At 70.0% G+C, this 20,455-nt stretch overlaps 6 protein-coding genes across 6 annotated transcripts in view; 2 read left to right on the forward strand and 4 right to left on the reverse strand.

The window, feature by feature from the left end:
- The window catches only part of CHLNCDRAFT_136192 (hypothetical protein), a gene marked incomplete at both ends in the record, with an annotated part of 6,382 nt that extends 3,200 nt beyond the window's left edge, over window positions 1-3,182 (reverse strand). Inside the window, 9 exons of the mRNA XM_005846117.1 lie at window positions 174-306; window positions 632-834; window positions 1,101-1,179; window positions 1,425-1,531; window positions 1,797-1,911; window positions 2,108-2,195; window positions 2,411-2,546; window positions 2,757-2,880; window positions 3,018-3,182. Of these exons, the coding sequence (XP_005846179.1) occupies window positions 174-306; window positions 632-834; window positions 1,101-1,179; window positions 1,425-1,531; window positions 1,797-1,911; window positions 2,108-2,195; window positions 2,411-2,546; window positions 2,757-2,880; window positions 3,018-3,182 (1,150 nt within the window). The remainder of the gene's footprint in view (window positions 1-173; window positions 307-631; window positions 835-1,100; window positions 1,180-1,424; window positions 1,532-1,796; window positions 1,912-2,107; window positions 2,196-2,410; window positions 2,547-2,756; window positions 2,881-3,017) is intronic.
- Window positions 3,183-3,754: 572 nt separating this feature from the next.
- On the forward strand, window positions 3,755-4,780 carry CHLNCDRAFT_136193 (hypothetical protein; the record flags this gene model as incomplete). The annotated part of the gene is made up of 3 exons (XM_005845987.1): window positions 3,755-4,132; window positions 4,303-4,415; window positions 4,582-4,780. The coding sequence occupies 3 exons, from the start codon at window positions 3,755-3,757 to the stop codon at window positions 4,778-4,780; spliced, it is 690 nt and encodes a 229-aa protein (XP_005846049.1).
- A 528-nt stretch (window positions 4,781-5,308) lies between these two features.
- On the forward strand, window positions 5,309-9,396 carry CHLNCDRAFT_136194 (hypothetical protein; the record flags this gene model as incomplete). Its single annotated transcript, XM_005845988.1, has 9 exons — window positions 5,309-5,317; window positions 5,528-5,603; window positions 5,725-6,122; window positions 6,392-6,524; window positions 6,797-6,882; window positions 7,133-7,341; window positions 7,557-8,469; window positions 8,669-8,998; window positions 9,169-9,396. The coding sequence occupies 9 exons, from the start codon at window positions 5,309-5,311 to the stop codon at window positions 9,394-9,396; spliced, it is 2,382 nt and encodes a 793-aa protein (XP_005846050.1).
- Window positions 9,397-9,859: 463 nt separating this feature from the next.
- Window positions 9,860-11,506, reverse strand: CHLNCDRAFT_136195 (hypothetical protein; the record flags this gene model as incomplete). Its single annotated transcript, XM_005846118.1, has 5 exons — window positions 9,860-10,053; window positions 10,175-10,515; window positions 10,667-10,920; window positions 11,108-11,297; window positions 11,400-11,506. 5 exons carry the CDS (start codon window positions 11,504-11,506, stop codon window positions 9,860-9,862), a joined length of 1,086 nt encoding a protein of 361 aa, XP_005846180.1.
- A 1,451-nt stretch (window positions 11,507-12,957) lies between these two features.
- Window positions 12,958-15,732, reverse strand: CHLNCDRAFT_136197 (hypothetical protein; the record flags this gene model as incomplete). Its single annotated transcript, XM_005846119.1, has 9 exons — window positions 12,958-13,074; window positions 13,288-13,492; window positions 13,696-13,815; window positions 14,080-14,202; window positions 14,388-14,512; window positions 14,670-14,864; window positions 15,015-15,202; window positions 15,322-15,544; window positions 15,676-15,732. 9 exons carry the CDS (start codon window positions 15,730-15,732, stop codon window positions 12,958-12,960), a joined length of 1,353 nt encoding a protein of 450 aa, XP_005846181.1.
- Window positions 15,733-16,808: 1,076 nt separating this feature from the next.
- Window positions 16,809-19,335, reverse strand: CHLNCDRAFT_136198 (hypothetical protein; the record flags this gene model as incomplete). The annotated part of the gene is made up of 7 exons (XM_005846120.1): window positions 16,809-16,866; window positions 17,106-17,212; window positions 17,456-17,565; window positions 17,806-17,869; window positions 18,200-18,424; window positions 18,659-18,937; window positions 19,033-19,335. The coding sequence occupies 7 exons, from the start codon at window positions 19,333-19,335 to the stop codon at window positions 16,809-16,811; spliced, it is 1,146 nt and encodes a 381-aa protein (XP_005846182.1).
- Window positions 19,336-20,455: the final 1,120 nt, after the last annotated feature.

Consider the following 20,455-nt stretch of genomic DNA (forward strand, 5'->3'; position numbering starts at 1 on the left):
GCCACCCACCCCTCCTCTGCTCCACCAGCGCGCACCACACACGCATGTGCACACCACCACCACCCCAGCCCCCCTGCCCCCTGCCTCACCGCGGGTTGCGCCCAGGTGACCAGCCCCACCACCACCCAGCCTGCCACCACACAGCCCCACCACCACACAGCCTGCCACCACACAGCCTGCCCCTGCCCCCTGCCTCACCGCGGGCGCATCCAGGTAGTCGAAGCCCAGCACGTCGATGGAGAGGGGCAGGGACTTGAGGTAGAGCACGGCGCCCACCAGAGAGGTGCGCTGGATCTCGGGGGCGGTCTGCAGGTGTGTGTGTGTGCGTGCGTGTGTGTTGTGCTGGCGGCTGCACAAGCGGCGCACGCACAGTGGCGGCTGCATCGCCATGCGTGCGGGCTGGGGCCGATGCCACGCGGCGGCGCCCCACACAGCAGCCCGGCTGCCTGGCTGCGCGCCTGCCTGCCTCCTGCCGAGCTCCACACTTCATCACCGCACGCATACACACGCACACACGCACACTCTCTCTCCCACCCAAGTAACACGTCCGAGCGCACCCGTCAAACCAGATGCATCTCCCCCCCACACATCCACACACACACCACACACACCCGCACACACCCCTACACACCGTGTCAGGCATCTCTCGCTCGAAGAACTTCTGCGTGTAGAGGCGGAAGCACCTGCCGGGGCGGGTGCGCCCCGCGCGCCCCGCCCGCTGCGTGGCCTGCACCCGGCTGATGGGCGTCACCCCCAGGCTGTCCATGCCGGTTCGAGGGTTGTACTCCTTTTGCTTCACCATGCCGCTGTCAATCACATACACCACGCCGTCCACTGCGGGGCGGGGCGGGGCGGGGAGGTGGGGCAGGGGTGTGGGCTGGGCGCAAGGGCGCACGAGAGGGCCAGGGGTGGTGGGGGCCCGGGATGGCGCTCAAACAAGGCCGGTACCTCAGCTCAGCATGCGGGGCCGGCCTGGAAGCGGTGGAAGCAGGGTTTTCGCAGGGCGGACCGGCGCGCCAGCCCGCCCGCCTTCCCCGCCAGTCCACGCCTCCGCCAGCCCACCCCACCGCCAGCCCACCCCCTCCGCCAGTGCAGCCCACCCGTGACGGACGTCTCTGCGATGTTGGTGGCCACGATGCAGCGGCGGCAGCCGGAGGGCGCGGGCGCAAACACGCGCGCCTGCAGGGCAGCGGCGCAGCAGGAGCGGTGGCCTCGGCTTAGCAATGCAGCGGCGCTGGAGCCGCGGCAGGAGGCGGGCGGCGCCAGAAGGCAGCAGCCGAGGGCAACACGCAGCAGCAGCACCACCACCACCACTATCACCAGCGGCACCAGCAGCAGCAGCAGCAGCAGGAGCAGCAGCGGCAATGGCGGCGGCACAAGCTTGCCTGCATCTCCGGCGGCAGCGCCGCGTAGATGGGCAGCACCAGCAGGTCGCCGCAGGCGTGGGCGGGCAGCTGCCGCACCGCTTCATTCAGCTGCCGCACCGCCTTGTCGATCTCGGCCTGGCCAGTCAGGAAGACGAGGATGTCGCCTGGGGGAGGGTGTGGGGTGTGGGGTGTGGGTGTGGGTGTGGGTGTGGGTGTGGGCGTGGGCGTGGGAGAGGGGATGGGTGTGGGAGGAGAGGGAAGGAGAGGAGAGGCGTTGGAGGGGAGGCTGGGACACCCCAAGTGAAGCCCGGCCAGCCACCCAGCCACCCAGCCACCCACCCGCACAGCCACCAGCCACCCGCTCCGCCAGCAGCCACCGCCGCCACCGCACACACCCCGCCACCACTGCAGCCCCCATGCCCTCCCCACCCTCAGGCTGGTTGCAGTGTATGTCCACCGCCGCGTCCACCGCCGCCGCCAGGTACTCCCCCGTGTGGTCTTCAAGAGCGTGCACCACATCAACAGGGAAGGCGCGCCCGGGCACCTGCACGCCACCCACGCGCAGGCAGGCGGCGGCGCCACGCCTCAGCCTCAGCGTGCACGTGCCGGCGCGCATGCGCGACGGGACGGGCAGGCCCGCGCCCCGCGCGGCGGACCGGGCGGCGGCGGCCCGGCGGGGGCGCACTCCCACCCCGCAGCCCAGCTGCCAGCCTGCCGCCCCGCTTTCTTCCTGCGCTTACGTGGAAGACGGGGCAGGAGGAAAAGTACTTTGAGAACTTCTCGCCGTCCAGCGTGGCGCTGGTCACCACCAGCTTCAGCGGCCTCTTCCTGCTCGTGCGGCACGCATGGGTGTCGCTTGGTTGGGTGGGGGGGGGCGAGTGGCTGGGGACAGACAAAGCAGGGCGGGGCTGCGGCCAGCGGCTGATTGGAAGCACCTCCCCCGGCGCTGCGGAGGCGGCCGCGCCGGCCAAGCTCCCGCCCACTTTGCTGCCTTTGCAGCCTCTGCAGGCCTGCATAGCCCCAAGGGCCCCCCACCGCCGCACCTGCGCGCCACCAGCTCTTTGAGCAGGCCAAACAGGATGTCTGTGTTGAGGGAGCGCTCATGCGCCTCGTCCAGTACCAGCACGCTGTACCGCGCCAGCTCAGCATCGTCCAAGCACTCGCGCAGCAGCGTGCCGTCTGCGGCGGCGGGTGGGGCGGGAAGGAGTGTGGCCCAGAAGGGAGGCAGGGGGGTTTGGCTGGTGGCTAGTGATCAGACTCGAGCGGCAGGCCAGCCAATCACTAGCCAGACCACCTCGCACCAGCCAGCCTGGCCCTGCCCTGCGCCCTGCCCTTCGCTGCACCCGCCCATTCAGCCCCCCACCACCACACACACACACACACACACACCTGTCAGGTACTTGATGCGAGTACAGCGGCTGGTGCGGTCCTCGAACCGCACCGCATACCCCACCTCCTGCCCCAGCTCCACCTTCTTCTCCCAGGCCACCCGCCGCGCCACAGTCACCGCCGCCTGCACAGCGGGACAGTCAGGGAGATCAGGAGGGGCAAGGGCAGGAGGCGGGGGGCGCTGAGGGAGGGACAGACTGGACGGCAGAAAGGCAGCCGCCGCCCGCCTGCCGCACTCACCACTCGGCGAGGCTGGGTTACCCCGATGATTCCGTCGTCTGCAAAATCAGCCTCCTCCAAGATCTGCGATATCTGCGTGGTCTTGCCCGACCCCGTCTCGCCAATCACCACCGTCACGGGATTGTTGCGCACAGAGTCCACAATCTGCTGCTGGTACTGCCTGATGGGCAGCTTGAGAGGGTCCATGCTGTGCACTGCGGCTCCACAGGGGCAACCCCGCCCTCGATTGATTGGCTATGGCAGCAGCAAGTGACCTGGCAGCCGATTTGGGTGCTAGAAGGCATGCATTGGTTCCATATAATTGAGTGGCAAAGCGTTGAGACGAGATGGTGGCAGTTGACAGCTCATTCCACGTGTCGTTTCAATGCAGCATTGCTGCAGCAGCAGCAGCTGGTAAGGCGCGGACCTACGCCTCCCATGGAATTGCATCGATTCCTTGAGTGCATCTGGAGCTCTTGGAAATGGTTGCAGCGCCACCTGCTGCGAGCTCGGTGGCCTCCTGCAGGCTGGGTGCAGGCAGGCCGCCCGCTGCCTGCACAATTCAACGCCAGGCCCTTGCTGCAGCACGATGTCCGAAAAGGAACCCGGCCAGATCACCGTCGCTGCCGGTGCAAGCTGCCGCCCCGCCTTCACGCCGCCGCTGCCGGACAGCAGCTGCCGGGCCAGACGCAGGCAGCAGCCAGAGTGTCGGAAGCGGCAGCGTTACTGACAGCAGCTACGAAAATGGAACCAGCGATGGCAGCAGCAGCAGCACCCTGATGTTCCGTGCGGTCCGGCAGGTGCTGCTGCTGGCAGTGGCGCTGGCCGGGCTCATCCTGCTGCCGGCGCACCTCAGCGGCGGCCTGCTGGCGGGCCAGCGTGCCTTGCGCGCAGCCGCCAGCTTCAGCATCTACCTGCTCTTCTTTGCTAGCGGCACCCTGCGCCGCATGTTCCGACACGGCCGGCTGGCGTCCCGCCAGCAGGACGCGCAGCGCGGCAGCGGCGGAAGCAGGGCAGCCCTGCTGCTGTTTGCCGCGGTGGCGGTCCCGGCGGGCCACTACGGCGCCTGGTGGTACAGCAGCCTGGCAGCATCCAGCCCCGGCGCCTTGAGCGGCACGGCGCAGCTGCTCCTGCCGGCCCTTGGGTACGCACTGATGGTGGCAGCCTGGGCGTTGAACGCCGCCGCCGCTGCAGCCCTCGGCAAGGCAAGTCGACATCTTACAAATGTTAAACGGGGCCATAGGCTCCTTCTAGGCAGGAGGCCCGCCTGCTGTTGACCCATGCCGTGCCAATTGAGCTGCCTGGAAGGGTTGCTGCCCTGCTGCAGGATTTCAACCGGCTGGTGGCGCCCGACAGGCTGGTCACGTGCGGCTGCTATGCGCACATCCAGCACCCGCTCTACACCAGCTACATGATGCTGTTTGTGGGGCACTGCCTGAGGTGAGGGGCTTCTCGTGCGTGGTTTTGTTTTTTGGGGGGGCTGTCCCAGGTCATTGTAGGGCTGGCTGCTCAAAAGCAGGGCCTGGCCCTTGCATCTTGCTTGTGCTCCTGCAACAGGCACGCCCTGCCTGCCACCCCTCGCTGTTGGCCTCCGCTTGACCTGCAGCCTGGGCAGCCCCATGGCAGCCGGCTTCCTTTGGGCGGCATGCCTGGCCTACTACCGTTCCAGGACCCGCATCGAGGAGCGGCTGCTGGAGCAAAGCTTTGGAGAGCAGTATCGGCAGTACAGGAGCAGCACGGGGCGCTTTGTGCCGCAGCTGGCGGGATGGAGGCGTGGCAGCCCCAGCCAGGCCAAGCTTGAGTAGAGTGGCTGCATGGCACCATGCAAGCCGCCTCTGTGCACGTGCCGCCTCTTCCCCGTTTCGGCGCCGCCGCCGCCGCCCCCAGCAAGGTTTCCAGCAGGCCAGCGGGGCGCGTCTTCTCCCTTCAGCGCTGTGTCACACGATATCCTTTGGGTTTCAGGCGCAAGTAGCGGGCAGGCGCCTTCAATTTTGGGCTGAGTTGGCACCGATCCGAGTTGGCGGAAGGGTGCCCTTGTCCTCGCTCTTGTCTCTTTGGAAGAGACGTAATGTTGGTTCATACAGTGTTCACTCAACCCTGAGAACCGCTACAGGCAGCTTTTTTGCACGCCGCTGGGCCGCCAGCGCCCAAGCCCCCAATGGCTTTGAGGGCGTCTTTGGGCGTCCTCTTGGGGTGTCAGTTCGGGGCCGCCTCTCGTCTGCTGACTGCGGCGGAGAGAGGGGACGAACACATTGTGCAGGAGGTGCGAGCAGCCCTGCCCCTGTGTCGGGCAGCGCCAGTGGCCGTAGTAGCAGTGCAGGGAACGGGGACGGATGCAGCGGGTGGGACTGTTACGTTCGGGCCCGGTCAAGGCTGGCCCCCACCAGTGGTCACACGCCGCCGGCTCCCGCCCTGCCCCCTACATCACTGCGGTCAAGGGGACCAGGCGGATGGACTCAGTTCGGCGGCGGCCGGCGGGCTGACGTACACCCCACCTGACCGCCGCTGGCGCCCCCCGCCGGCACCTCACCGGCCGCCTTGCTGCGCTGCAGGTGTTACGCGACCGGCCCCAGCTTGCAGCCTTCACCGGCTTCCATGGAACAACCAGCCCGCTGCACCGCGCCGCAGGTGAGCCAGCACGCCCATTCCGGGCCGCCTCCACACACGCGCCCGCTGCCCTGCGCAGTGCATTCCTCCTTGTTGCCGCCGCTGACACTGACCACCGCCTCGCCCCTCCACCCTCCCGCAGCTGCCGGCCACCTGGCCGTGTGCCACGCCATCGTGGAGCCGCTGAAGCAGCGCGTGGCGCTGTCCGCGGCGGCGGCGGCGGCCGGCGGCAGCAAGCGCTCGGCGGCGGCCGCCAAGTGGCGGCGCCTGCTGGCTACGGTGCTGAACCAGCGCAGCCACAAGTCGCTGACGCCGCTCATGCTGGCGTGCGAGCACGGGCACGCCGCCGTGGCTGCCTACCTGCTGCGCGAAGGCGCCGACCCGCTGGCCGCCGACTTTGTGCACTCGCGCACCTGCCTGCACTACGCCGCGGTGGGCGGCCACGCCGACTGCCTGCTCCTGCTGTGCTCAGACGGCGCCATGGTGGCCACACAGGACGGCGCCCGCCCGCTGCGGGACGTCATCGTATCAGACATGCAGGTGGGCTGGCGTGTGTGTGTGTGTGTGTGTGGAGGAGCTGCTGTGTGGTGGGGGTTGGCGCGCGGGCACCAGCACCGGCACCGGCAGCCGGCCGTGGCATCGCCAGTTGCCAGGCAGAGCGCGGTGCCAGCGGGACCCGCACAGCAGCCAGCAGAGGTTGCCTTTGCGGCTGTGCCTTTGCGGCTGTGCTTCCCAAGGCCTGGCTCAGCCACGCCTCCACCGCCGCGGCCCTGCAACCTCCCGCTCCTCTGCTGCTGCCGCCGCCGCAGGTCCAGGCCTGCCGCTTTATCGACCAGCGCGCGTTTGGCGGGCTGACCGCGCTGCACTTTGCGGTGGTGACGGGCAGCCTGGAGGCGGTGCAGGCGCTGCTGAGGGGGGGCGCATCCATCATGGTCAAGTCGGGTGGGTGGCCCGCTGCTGCCGCCGCCGCTGCCGCTGCTGCTGCTGCTGCTGGGGTTGGCGGTGTGGGGTGTGGGGTGTGGGTGAGCAGCTCGACCCTGCTGCTGGAGCAACCGCCGACTCTGGCTCCTGCCAGGCGAATCGAGGCCCCCCGGCTCCTCCCCCACGCCATGTGTCGGCGGCCTGCCCATCATTGCCACTCTTTCGCCCTCACCCTTCACATCCACACGTTCACACACACAGCTGCCACCGTCCCCGTGCGCCGCCCCCTGCAGACGGCGAGGCATACATAGGGGAGGACTTCCTGGTGCCTGGCTCCTCCCCGCTGCACGTGGCCGTCATCATCAACAACATCTCCATCGTGCACGCCATCCTGCAGGCGCGCCTGGGCGCAGCCGCCGCACAGCGCAGCCTCCTCCGCCTCGCCATCCCCCAATGAGCCGTGGGGCAGCCGGGCCTGGCGCCGCCGGCCTGCCGCCGCACGGCTGCCGGCGTGCGTGCACCAGCCCCGCCCCTCGCCCCCCCGGCCTTCCACCCCAGTCTTACACATGCCCTGCCTACGGCTTCCCTCGCCTCCCTCCCTCCCTCCCTCCCCTCCCTCCCTCCCGCAGGCGCACATGGAGATGATGAACATCCTGGGCACTGCGCTGGACGAGCGCGGGCGGCGCCCCTGGGAGGGCACCTCCCGCACCGACATCCGCTCCGTGCGCAACCACTTCCGCAAGCTGCCCTTCCACCTGGCGCGGGAGCGGCACCAGCCGCAGCTCATGTCGCTGGTGGACCCGCGCATACCCATCGACGTGGCGCTGGATGCCGCCAGGTCAGCAGCCAGCTCAGCAGCCAGGGGCGCCAGCTGGCGTTGCCAGCCTGGCGGCCGCAGCGCCATGAGCATGAATCCTCCAGCCAGCCAGCCAGCCAGCCGGCCAGTCGTGCCCATCCCCTGTGCCTGCTTGTGTCGCCAGACCAGGCCATGCATGCTCCCGCCCCGCGCCTGCCGCTCACCCGCCCGCGCCTCCACCCCCGCCGCCGCCGCAGGGACACGGAGCACGGCATCGGCCCCAAGCGCCTCTCCACCATCTGCTCCCTGGTGCTGCAGCGCACGCTGCTGCAGTGGCTGGACAACTGTCAGCGGGAGCTGGCCAGGGAGGCGGCGGGCAAGCCGCCGCGCCCGCGCGCCTCCATGGGCCGCCGCAGCAGCAGCCGGAGCAAGATCAGCACGATACCCGCGGCCGCAGCGGACGCCACCTCGCCGCCGCCCACGGCAGGCGGGCCGGCCCCCGCCCCGGCCGGCGCAGCGCAGCAGGCGGCGGGCGACGCGGCGGCGGCAGCAGACGTCGACGACGCGGCCGCCGTCTCGCCGTTTGCCGCCGCCGCCGCGCTGGCCGCCGCGCTGGCGGGCAACTGGTCGGCGCCGCCCTCGCCCCACCCCTATGCCCACATCCCGGGCGCCGCCAGCGCGCCGGTCAGCCCCGGCGGCAGGCTGGGCGTGGCGGCTGAGCCGGCGGGGCCGGCGACCGTGGGCGCGGTGCCTGGCCTGGATGCGGCTGCGGGGCAGGCCGGGGCGCAGCGCATGGCCTCCCTGCACGGCTACATGGGCATGCTGAGCATCAAGCGCCCCGCCTCCACCGCCGCCATCGAGTCGGCGGCGGGCGGCGCGGCGGGCGCGCGCCAGCTCGCGCGCCAGCTGTCGGGCAGCGTGCCGCCGCACCAGCTGCTGCGCAACAGCAGCGGCGCGGCCGGCATGGCGGCGGCGGCGCGCGTGCGCTTCCTCACTGGCCCCACCGGCGTGGCGGCGGATGCGGGCACGCCCACCGGTGCAGGGTCCATGACAGACAGCCCGCGCCTGCCGCCGGCGGCATCGCCCCGGGACCTGCCCGGCGGCGCCGCCTCGCCGCCCGACCGCACCATCAAGGTGGTGCCCATCTCCCACCGCCGCACCTCCTCCCAGGTACCGACGGGGCTGGCGGGGGGGCTTGCCTTGGGGGATCGAGTCTCCAGGGGCCAGCTTTGCCTTGGGGGAAGGAGCGGCCAGGGGCCCGCTGGGTGGCACGCCGGCGAGCGCGTGCGTGGCAGCAGCGGCACGTGTGCTGAGGGCCTGGCAGCCAGCTGACCGTGCCGCCTGTGCGCTCGTGGGTGTGCGTGTGCAGGGCAACCTGCGCCTGGGCGGCATGGCCCTCCCCGGCATGGGCATGGGCATGGGGGCGGCCATGGGCAGCATGGTGTTTGGCATGCGGCGGCGCAGCGGGGAGGGCGGCGGCGTGCTGCCGCCGCCCCCGCCCGAGCCCGGCGCGGCGGCGGCCGCGGCGGCGGTGGCGGCGGCGCTGGCTGGGGAGCAGGGCGCGGTGCAGGCGCTGGCTCTGGCCAGCGACAAGGAGAAGGACCTGGGGCTGGACAGCGAGGGAGAGCCGGACAGCCCGCTGAGCCAGGGGGAGGAGGATGGGGAGGATGTGGAGTGCGGCGTGTGCCTGGACGCGCTGGTGAGGCGCCGGGGAGGCGGGGGCGGCGGCAGCAGGGTCGGGGATCGGGGTGCGTGCTTGTGTTGTGGGCGCCTCGACGGCGTGCCTGCCACGCCTGTGCATGCCCCGTAGGCAGCGCGCCGGGCGGGCAGCTGATGTGGCGCGCTGTGCTGCCCCCTGCCTGGCCGCAGGTGGAGGTGGCCTTTGCCTCCTGCCAGCACAAGCTGTGCCTGGCCTGCGCCCGCAACCTGACACAGCAGAACAAGAAGCCGCCGCACTGCCCCTTCTGCCGCCGCCTGGTGGTGGGCTTCCAGCGCGTGTCCGTCACAGGCTTGCCGCTGGGCACCAGCAGCAAGAGCCTGGGCTCGGGCGTGCAGAGCGGCCAGGACGGCGCCGCGCCGCCGGCAGCCGCGTGCTGATCCCAGCGGGCTCAGCAGGCCTGGCTGCCCTCCCCTTGCCCTCCCTCCAAGAACTAAACCCTTTTGGCTATATGCCCTTGGCTGTACGCAAGTCAGAATTGATTCGAACTGAACCGCCAGTACCGGGCCGTTGCCGCCGGCCAGCAGCTTGGCGCTGCCCTGCCCTTCTGCCCGTTCGCTACCATTCATTTGCCTCTTGCACGCAGCCGTTGCGCGTGCGCTCTTGCTCTCTCCCCTCTTTTCCCACCCGACTCGCTTGCCCCCTTGGACTGTTGCTCTCCTCCCCCCTCTCTTGCCACGGTTGTCGGTTCCCCCTTCCTGCTCCGCGCCCCCCGTTGCTTTGACTCTGCCAGCAGCAGCAGCCCCGCGCCGCCGACTGCTCAGGCTGTACAATGAGGCCGCCAGTGACAGAAACGCTTTGCCTTGTAATTATTGCCTTGTAACAGCCCCGCACGGCGGCGGCTCAGCGCGGCCCGCCCTCAGCGTCAGCCAGCGCTGCCTGCCACACCGCGTGCTCCCGCTGCCCCGCCTTGCACACGACGGCCGCCGGCCGCAGCTGCCACGGCCGCTCCGCCAGCCGCCGCGCTGCCTGCTGCACTTCCGCCACTGCCAGCGCAGCCTCCAGCGCCTGCTGGTGGTCCCCCAGCACCCACGCAACTGCAGGGCAGGCACCAGGCCGGCACCTTGGGTTGCGCAGCAGCTGGCCACCTGCGGCGGCTGGCTGCCGGCCACACAGCACGATGTGGCAGGGCGGCAGGCACCCTGGGCGGGCGCGCACCAGAGGCGTGGGGCCGTGGCTCGGCGTAGAAGCGGGGCAGGGCGTGCGCCGCAAACACGCGGCTGACGGCGTGGCTCAGGCCCACCAGCTGCCTGCTGTAGGGCTGCGGGCCGGCGCCCGCCTCGGCCGGCCCCCGCACCTCGCCACCCGCCTCCTCCCCACCCTCCCGCTGCTGCTGCTGCGCAGCGTCGGCGGCCTGCGCAGCGTCGGCTACTGGGCAGCATCCGGAGTCGCCGACGCCGCCGACGCCGCAGGCCCGCAGGGACAGGAAGGTGCGGCTGCGGTCGTCGTTGCAAAACACCTCGGCCCGCCCCATGCGTATGCAGAAGGTCTCCTGCTGCCTGCAGCCCCACAGAGGCATCACATGGGGTTTCCATTTCGGGACGTGCTGCGGCCGTGGAACAGGTGCAGCCCACCCCATCCAATCCCACCCCACCGCGCCGCTCCTCTGGCGCGAGCCCAGCTGCCGCCGGCGGCTGCATGCCTACCCACCTGAGGCGCTTGCGCAGGTCTGCCACCAGGGGCTCGATCTGGTGCAGGCGCAGCGGTACGGTGCGGGACAGGCTGATGTGGTACCGCGGCTGCGCCAGGCGGGGCGGCGGCGCCGACGGCTGGCCAGGCGCCGCCGCTGGCGAGCTCGAGGCCCCGCCACCGCTGTCGCTGACGTGACTGGCGCTGGCCGCTGCAGCAGCCGGCTGCAGGCTGGGCAGGCGGGCGCACAGCAGCTGCAGCAGCGCCTCTAAGGCCTCCAGGCAGGCGGCAGGGGTGTCCACTGCAGGCGGGAAAGGTGCCAGCGGTTTGGCAGTTGGTTTGGCCGTCGGCAGCCCAAGCAGGGTGCTCTGCTCTGCTCCCTGAAGGCAGGATACAAGCTGCGGCAAGAAAGGCCGCGGCCAATGCGGCAGCGCGCAGGGCGAGCTTGCCTGCAACAAACACGTGGGTGGGGTAGTTGCCGGTGACGTGCGGGAAAGCACGGCTGCGCCCCTGGTGCAGCACAGCCTGCTCCAGCTGCCGCTGCTGGTGCGCCGGCGGCGGCGAGTAAGTGCCGTCCAGCAGCGCGCCAGCCGGCGGCAGCAGGGAGGGGGCTGGCAGCGCGGGCGAGCGAGGGCGACTGAGGGGCGGCGAACTGCAGGCGGGAGCCGGCGGGGGTGTGGGCAGCACTGGTGTTGGCAGAGCCAGGCGCCAGGCACTCAACTGATGCCGATCGCCGCATCCAGGACGTGCGCACCTGCTGCTCTTCTGCCGCTTGAGAGATGGCTCTGAGGTCCAAGAATCGCTCACATCAGACTCGCTGCCGCTTTGGCTCTCGCTACCATATCCCAGCAATGCATCCATGCATGAAATATGCCTTGTAGCCCGCTAGGCATTGCTATGGCTCGTGCAAGGCCGTGCTGTGCGCTGGGCAGGCTGATGGGGCACTTGTAAATCAATCGGGGCATGCCACCATCTCTGCGCACGCTTAGGTTGCCACAACCTGAGGCTTCCTATCCCCTGGGAAGCACCCAACCAGCCACCCCAAACGCTGTCTCGCACATGGCTGAGCCAGCGCGCTCCTCCGACCTGGAAGAGCTGCAGGCCGCCGAGCAGGTACGCTCCAAGCGATGATCTGGGGTGCCGATGCTACAGCCTGCCTCCTGCCGCCCACCCGCCACCCAGCGGACGAGCCACCGCCCCGCCCCTTCTGCTGCAAAGCTGCAGAAGCTGCTGTCAGCCCTGGAGACGGCAAACCAGGTGGCGTCCCTGCTGAGCAGCGGCGGCTCGCAGCAGGAGCTGGAGCGCCTGTGCTCCTCGTTTGTGGCCGACACCCAGGCAAGCACGGAATGTGCGTGACGCTCTCCTCTCCCTTTGCCTCTTCCCTCTGTCTTTTTGCATACTCTTCGTTACCCGCCCTGCCGCGCCATGCTGTGCCCTTGCCGTACCTTGCGCCTCTGCAGGAGTCACAGTTGGCGCTGCTGCGGCTGGCGGACAAGCACCAGCAGCCGCTGCCATTTCAGAACAACGACTACCGCCAGCGCTTGCAGCTGGGAGCGGCGCAGAAGCAGCTGGAGGCGGCGGAGGCACAGCTGGCTGGGCTGCCGGCGGGATGCGGGGCCGCGGCAGGCTTGGCGGATGCAGGAGCGGGTGGCGCGGCGCCGGCAGCAGCAGCGGCGGCATTAGCAGGAGTAGTGGCAGCAGCAGGAGGCCAGGCGGAGTGATTGCCACGCATTCGACTCATCATTTTTTACACTAATGACTGATTCAAACTGATGCCATTCGAACTCATGCCCTCTCCTGCATCATTTCCCATCTCTTGGGCGTTCAATCCCATCTCAATTAATACACTGGCTTTTTCAAGCACAACATGTGCACCTCCGCTGCTGCTGGCAGCATCTGCCATCTGTGGACCATCGCATTGGTGCATTCCTGACGCAGCTGTGCGTCGCGCTAACAGAGCAGACGAGGCAGCAGCAGTTGGCAGAGGTGGTAGATGGGAGAGGGTGAGCTGGAATCATGATGGAAGGGAAAATAATGAATTGGGGAAAGAAGTTGTGGCGCTGAAAGCGAGGGCAGTGTGCGTTTGCGGAGTTGACCGCATCAACTCAATTCAGTCCGTGTGGCGTTCAAAACAAAGCAATGCAAATGAAATCATGGAGGACGTATTGCGCTCATTTGGCTGCAGGCTTGCGCTGCTGCCACCCGTGGATGGCTGGGCCCATTCGGCCAGCAGGCGTGCATGCATTATGTTCCAGCAGTGCCAGGCTGGGAGGTGGGGCCGTGCTCGGCATGTGTGCGTCGCTGGACGGGGGTCAGGCATACGCTCTGGCCTCCAGAATCGCTTGGTACATGTCCACCACCCCTTCAGACATCACCTTGCCTTTGAGGGCGGGCAGCGGCCGCGAAGTGCGTATGAGCAGCTGTTGCAGCTGCACAGGGCAGGCGGCGGGGCCGGGGAGGGTAAGGGGCGGGCCGGGGCTCCCCCAATGCCACCCGGCAAACTTTCCCAAAAGGCAACAGCCGCCGCTGTGCCCAGGTATGCCCCAGCTGCCCCGCCGGGGTCCCACTCAGCGGCCCCCTGCTGTGCTGCGCACGTGGTTCCGCAGGGCCGGTGCGGCACCACCACACGCCCGCCCGCCCACCTGCACGTTTGTAAGCTTGCCGCCCGACGCAGGCAGCGCGAGGGCTGCGATAGCGCTGACGGCGGGCGCCGCCATGCTGGTGCCTGTCATGATCTGGTAGGCCCCCCCCCACTTCAAGGTGGACTCGTCGTAGGTGGAAAGAATGTCGGTGCCGGGGGCCGCCAGGTGCACCGAGTTGGCGCCAAAGTTGCTGCCAGCGTTCCACCTGCGAGCAGGAGGAAAGGAGGGGCGGGGGCGTGCTGGGCAGCGAGCGCCCGCAATGGGGGCGGGCAGCAGCCGGCAGCGGCCGTGCCAGGCGCGGCGACGGCGGCCCGTGAGGGCGGGCAAGGCTGGGTGGTGGTGGGCGGGCGCGTCGGGCGCGTTGGTTGGGCGCAAGCGGCGGCCTGCCCTGGCCCGGCAGTGCCTCACGCTGCTTGGTGCAGCATGCCATCCCGCTGCACATTGGCCACAGTCACCAGCCCCGGGTAGCCAAAGCTGCCGGGGTAGACGGGGCGGTAGTCCAGGTCGAGCTCGTTGTTCCCAGCGGCGCTGCAATGAAGGAGCAGGGCAAAAAAACAGCGTGGAGCGGCAAGCCAGGGGGTGGGGTGGGTGGGGTGGGGTGCGGGCTGGGCAGCACTGTGGCAGCAGCAGCAGGTGCCAGGGACGCGGCAGTTTGCGGGACGGCGGCCGCCTGCCCGGGGGGAACGGAACACCAGGCACCCTGGCGGGGGCGCTGGCAGCCCCTGCCCAGGTGGCCAGCCACCTGGCGCGGCGCCGGCGCCCGCCACCCGGTGCCTGCCCAGGTCGCCCCACCTGCTGATGAACACGCCGTGGTCTGTGGCCGCCTTGATGGAGGCGTTGAGGGAGCGGACGTCGTCCCGGGTGGACAAGGATTGCAGCACCATGGAGAGGTTGATGATGTGGGCGCCCAGCGACCTGAAGTCGACACAGGGGCGCGCGGGCGGGCGGGCGGCTGGGTCGGGCACAGCGCAGCAGGCGGCTTCCTCCAGGACAGGAGGCGGGCCCCCGCACCGCAAGCTCAAGCAACCAGCCTGCATGCCGGGCCTGGCTGGCGCCAGGGCGCCGCAGGCAGGCCCACGCTGGCGGCCCGCCGCCCTCACCTGCAGCTGTCGATGCAGCCGACGACGGTGCTGACATAACCCGTGCCGTCATCCTCGAGCCCCTTACAAGCGAGCAGGCTGGTGCGGAAGGCCAGCCCCGCCACGCCCAGGCCGTTGCTCGGCGTCTGCAAGCGCGGCACAGCGCACGAGCAGGCCGGAAACGAGGCGTGAGAGGGTGGCGCAGCAGGGCGGCGGCGGCGCCACCCTTGTGCCGGCCACCTGCCCGTCGGCTGCTGCGGGGGCACGGCGCCCACGGCGGCGCCACGCGGCGCGGCCTCTCACCGCGCCCACAATCCCCGCCACGTGCGTGCCGTGGCCGTAGCGGTCGGTGTGCAGCGCCTGGTAGGCTTCCGACATGGGCGCCAGGTTGGCGGCCAGGTCTGGGTGCCCCCAGGCCACCCCTGAGTCAACCAGGCACACCCTCACGCTGGCGGCGTCCCGGTGCAGGCCCCACCCCGTGCCGGCGTTCATCATGGCCTGCGGGCGAGGAAGGTGCAGGGGGAGGCAGTGGGCTGCTGACGGCGGCATGCGCCTGACCATGTATGTACATCAGCAGGGGTGAAGAGAAGCTTGTTGTTGAAAAGTTCCAGCCGTGTCTGCTGTGCGCAGGGATGCAGCGGCCCTCACCGGCCCCCACTGCTGCGACCAAAAGGTGTCGTTGGGCGTGACGGTGGCGGGGCGGCGGCGGGGCCGGCGCACGGCGGCGCGCGGCTGCGGGCGCGGCTCGCGCGTCGGCGACGGCGGCGGTGGCCGCGTCTGTGCCAAGGCGCGCCCGGCCAGCTCCATTTGCAGCTCCACCTCGGCGTACAGTATGCCTGTGGCAGCAGCAGCAGGCAGCAGCAGGGCTGTGGCTGCGTCGCATGCTGCGGCGGCAGCTGCGCCGGTAGCTGCTGCCGTCACCGGCCAAGCTCAGGGCCGCATGCTTGCCACCCACCTGGCATCGCCGTCAGCTGCTTTGCCTTCTCCTCGGGGCTGCTGCCGTCCGTGACCTTCACCGTGAACAGGTTGAGGCGCGGCGCCACGAGCTTCAGCGTGTCGGTGCCCGCCGCCGCCGCCGCCGCCGCCGCCGCCGCCGCCGACGACACCGCCGCGTCGCTGGCAAACCGGACGATCAGCCGCGAGGGGTGGCGCGCCGGCTTGGCCGGCCGGCTCGCCGCCTGCGTCAGGAAGGCAAGCAGCAGGGGCTTCTCCTCTTCAGGAGCAGAGCGGCTACGCAGCATGCCACGCCTACAGCGGCTGCCGGTGCCGCCCCTGCCTCATGTTCAAGGCAACATATGCACCGGCGCACCTTGACAGAGCTGCAAGCCGCGACTAGGCAGAGGAGCAGGAGGCACACGCGCCCCATGGGGCGGCCTCCGCTGGTAGCTCGCCAACAGGCCTCAAGCGTTGCTATGGCTGTCCGGAGCCAGTCCTGATGGCGGGGAGGCTGGGTAGGAGGATACCTGGGGGAAGTGACTGAACTGGCAGCAACACTGAGGAAGAGAAGCCTGGAGGAGTGGAGGGACTGGAGGACAAGATCGGTTTGGCAAGCGCCAAGGAACAGGCCACGATCGGCGGCGCTTCCGGTTCTGGGGTGGGCATGACATGCCCGCTGAGGCGGCGATGCACGGCAGCCTGGATGGTCACAGGAGCGAGTACCCTTGCGCTGTGACAGCTCAACCTGGGATTGATTGGAAGCTTGCTGGCATGGCTAGGATACCTGTGGCATTGCTACATGGCATGGCTGCATGTGACGGCGGCAAAATGTTTGCGGCGGTGCCCTTGGAGCGCGGGAGCCCCGGTCCTCCACCCCTTCCTCCACCCAGCCGGCTACTGCTAAGTTGTTGTGGCCCCCCACCAGCCATCGACAGGCAATGCTTGAGTTACAGTGCTCTTGATTCGAGATAAAGAGATAAAAATACAGCCGTGCAGGGTGGCGCCCATGTGAGCTTCTGAAGCGTGCAGGGCAAAAGGAGGGAAGGCAAGGGGTCCAGGGGAAATAGCTCTGGGGTGATGGGGTTGGGGCGGTGGCATGCATGCGCCGCACCGCGCCAGCAGCAAAGCCGCAAAACAGGGGGGAGGGCAAGGGTGGAAAAGAAAAGCGTGGATGGGAGGGGAGGCAGGGGGCTCGCACAAAAATGGCATGTTGGGGTGCCGGGTGGGGCAATCCACTGGCATTAATTCATTCGCTGGGTCTCTGCTGATTAGCTGGGTGAGGGGGAGGACAGGAAGCAAAGGGCAGCTCCGCACTGTGCGGGGCTAATGAGCTGGGCAGGGCTTGGAGAAGAAAGGAGGGGCGTCGCCAGGGGGCCAGGGGGCAACAGGCAACAGACAGGAGGGGCGTCCAGGGGCGGGGCGGGCCAGGCCAGGGTGCAAGGGCACTGGGCCGGGCCCAGGCCTCCGAGCAGGGACTCCACGGTGGGCAGCACCGCACGGCTAGGCTCAGCCGGCCTTGGCGGGGACATGGCGCCTGATGTGGGCAAAGTCGACGGCCGCCGCCCTGCAGGCGCAGCAGCGCAGCGCACTCGGCAGCAGCAGCCGCAGGTCAGCACGCTGCCGGCAGCTCAGCCGCGCGAGGCGGCCACACACACGCCGAGCAGCCAGCCCACCCAGCCCCGCTGCCACACCGGACCGACCACGCGGCAGGCCGCCTGCGCGCGGGCAGGCCCCACTACGCGCCAGCCCCGGCTGGCGAGGGGGCTGGCGGCGCGGGCTGGCGGCGCGGGCGGCTGCTCTCACCCGAGGGCCGCCACCATGGGCGCCGCCAGGTCTCCGGTCTGCTGCCAGAGCACCCCCAGATAGATGACCTCCAGAGCGCCCAGCCCAGCGGCAAAGCGCACCGCCACCTGCGGGGCGGGACAGGCCGGGGCGCGGCTGTGTGGGCTCGTGCGGGCTCACGTGCGCCCGCGGCGCCTGGTGGGGAGGAGGCTGCGGCCAGCGGCCAAGCATGCCATGACAGGGGCGGGGCCCCCGTGCAGCGCAGCCCCGCCGGGCCGGGCGCGGCGGGCGGGTGGCTGGGTTGGATGGGCTGGGCGGCGCGGGCGGGCTGGGCAGGGCTGGGCGGCGCGGGCGCAGCGCCTGCCGCGCACCTGGTTGCGCGCGATCCATGTGAAGGCCACGTTTTTGAAGGCGTCGGCGGCGCGCTGCGCATCTGCCGGGGTGCTGTCCCGGTCCATGGCCGTCAGCCGGTAGTAGCGGTCTGCGGGGGCGGGGGCCGCGGGGCAGCGGGGAGGGTCAGGGGGCAGGGTGGCGGGCAGCGCGCTGGTGCCCTTGTGCCTGCCACACCCCACACACCGCCACCATCACCCAACACACCGCCACAACATCCCGCATTGCCACCATCACAGCACCATCACAGCAAACATACACACACACACACACACACACACACACACACTCTCTGTTCCCCCCCCCCACACACACACACACACGCACACACCTGCGTTCTCCAGCGCGTTGCGCACCACCTCATACTCCTCCAGCGTCACGCTCGTCTCAGCAATCTGCAGGGCAGGGTGGGGCGGGGCAGGGCAGGAGGCCGGGCCGGATCGGCGCATGGCGGGGCGCGCAGCCGCGGCGCAGGGCGCTCGGGCGGCAGGCAAGGGCAGCCCAGCGGCGGCGGCAGCTCCGGCGGCGGCCGCAGCCAGCAGCATGCGCAGCCCGCGGCTGCCACAGGCCCCTGGGCCGCCACGTCCCGCGCTGCTGCCCCAACTGCCCGCAGCTGCCTTGCAGGCCGCTGCCCGTCACGCTGCCCACCGTCGGCCGGACCACCCAGCGCGCCCTCCCGCCAGCAGCCCTCCCTCCAGCAGTCCGCCCCGCCCTCTAGTACCCACCTTGCCCACCCCCGCGATGGAGGCGGTGATGAGCAGCGCCAAGATGCCCGGCAAAAAGTCGGGCGCCTGGCTGCCGGCCATGTCGCAGTACATCTGGAGGGACTTGGTGATGCCGCCAGTGGTGGCGGGCAGCAGGATGAGCACCCCGGGCACCACCTCTGAGGCCAGCAGCGCCGCCGTCTGGGCGCCGTTCAGGTTGGAAAGCATGGGCTTGAAGGCGTCCACCTTCGGCGGCGGCGGCGGGTGCAGGGCGCGGCGGCAGCTTCGGCGGGCGGGCGGGCAACGCGTGCCGCGCCCCGGCGGCCGCCCCGCGGCGCAGCGTTCGACCTTGCCCACGCGCACGCATCACAGGCAACACCGCACCCACGCCTCCTCGCACCCAGCACGCTCGCCCATGCACGCGCAAGGCGCGCACACACAGCCACCCCCCCCACCCCCCAGCCTGCCCAGCGCCCCCACCACCTGCGCCTTGTGGATGTCCTCAAGAAAGGGCATCTCCCTGCGCGCCGCCTCGCTCCACAGCAGCGCCTTGAGCGCCACCAGCGGCGCGGCGGCCGCGCCGCCCACCGCCGCCGCCCGCAGGCTGTCGGCCGACAGCGAGGCGCCGCCCGCGGGGTCCAGCCCGCACAGCCAGCACACGACGGCGGCGCCGGCGGAGATGAGGCCCCCCGCCAGCAGGCACAGCGCCAGCTTGCTGCTGGCGGGCTGCTCCTCAAGCAGGTTGTTCAGCATCTCCTCCTGCGCCAGGGCAGGGCGGGGCGGGCGTGGAGCGGGAGCGGGCAGAGGAGGAGACAGACGGCCGTAAAGCGCCGCGCCGCCGCCCCGCGCCTCACCTCGCCGTCGCCCACGCCGTTCAGCAGGCTGCGCAGCCGCTGGCCGGCCAGCGTGTACGGGTCGCGCTGCGGCTGGGGCTGCGCCAGCGCCGGCTGTGCTGCGGCACGTGCGGCGGCCTGCGGCTGGCGCAACCCCGCCGCCGCCTCGCCGCTGGGCTCGGCTGCCTCAGCCCTCGCTGCCGCCCTGTGCAGCCTGCGTCCGCGCCGCCGCCCCGCTGGCTGCCAGGCCGGGAGGTGGACGGTGAAGGCGTGTGTCCGCCCGCTAAACCCCACATCGGCAGCGTGGGCGCAGGTTGGGCGCATTTCGGTCTCTGCAGGAAGCGTCGGGGTGGGCCGTTCAGCATGGCTGCCCCTGCCCCAATGTGCAGCACAAACAGCGAGCTGCTGCAAGGGAGCGGCCGCCAAGCGCCGGCCTTCCCCAGAGCATGTCACTCCTCACCTGTAGAGGGAGCCCGCCCTTAACCAGCTGCTGCTAAGAATTCGCAGGAAGAAGCGGTGGACAAGTGGTCCAGGCCGCGCAGCAAAGACCTGCAGGCACGTGCAGATGCGCGCCGCCGGCGTCCTGGGCAAAAGAGAGGTTGCTGGGACAGTCAGGGGTTTACAGAATGCCGCTCAGGTCGGAAGGGCGCCTGCAGGAGGAGTCTCCCACCCTCATCTGCCGCCATGTGGCAGCGCGCAGCGCGGCAGGGCGCCGGGCTGGTCTGCCAATTTCAACTGTTTCAGGACCAGCAATCCAGACAGGGGTGGTGTTGAATAACACCGATTGGGTTGGGTGGTGGGTGGGTGGGGGTGCGCGCCATCATATCAAGTGTAAGCCGGGGCTCACTGCCGCGCGCCCGCGTGTTCGGCGCGGGCGGGGCTCGCCACTACGGATGATGGTTCAAGTCATGCAGCGCGCAGGCTGCGATGCAGCCACACATGGGTGCATGCATGCATGTGCACATGCGATGGATGCAGGCCCCAGGGAGCGGGATGCAATGCGGTGTGAGCCCGCCTCAGAGTGGTAAGACAATCAGCACGGGGGAGCCAACTAAAACCGAGGCGCCGGGGCCGACCCGCCGCCCCCGCTCGCGCGCCGGGCAGCCTCTTGTCCCAAGCGCAGCCACAGCGCAATCCAGCGCGTTCCTATCGTTGCGGCCCCGATCCGTTGCCGTGGCACGCGCCGCGGCCTCGCCGACATCTCTCGCTGCGGCGCTCCAAACATGTTGCTTCGGGCCCGATGCCTCGGCCTAGCCAACACCTCGCGCTGCGTCGGCACCCAGGGTGCTCCTGACGCCTCGGCGCACGCTCTCACAGCGTTCCTTAGGTCGTCGTCTCAGGCGCCTCATGGCCTTCCTATCCAGCTCCTGCTCCTGTGCTGCTGCTCCTGTCCTGTTGCTGCTGCTGCTGCTGCTGCTGTGAGGGGTTGCGCACCGCTCGAGCG

This window comes from Chlorella variabilis, assembly GCF_000147415.1.
Source record: "Chlorella variabilis unplaced genomic scaffold CHLNCscaffold_15, whole genome shotgun sequence".
NCBI classification, from domain to species: domain Eukaryota; kingdom Viridiplantae; phylum Chlorophyta; class Trebouxiophyceae; order Chlorellales; family Chlorellaceae; genus Chlorella; species Chlorella variabilis.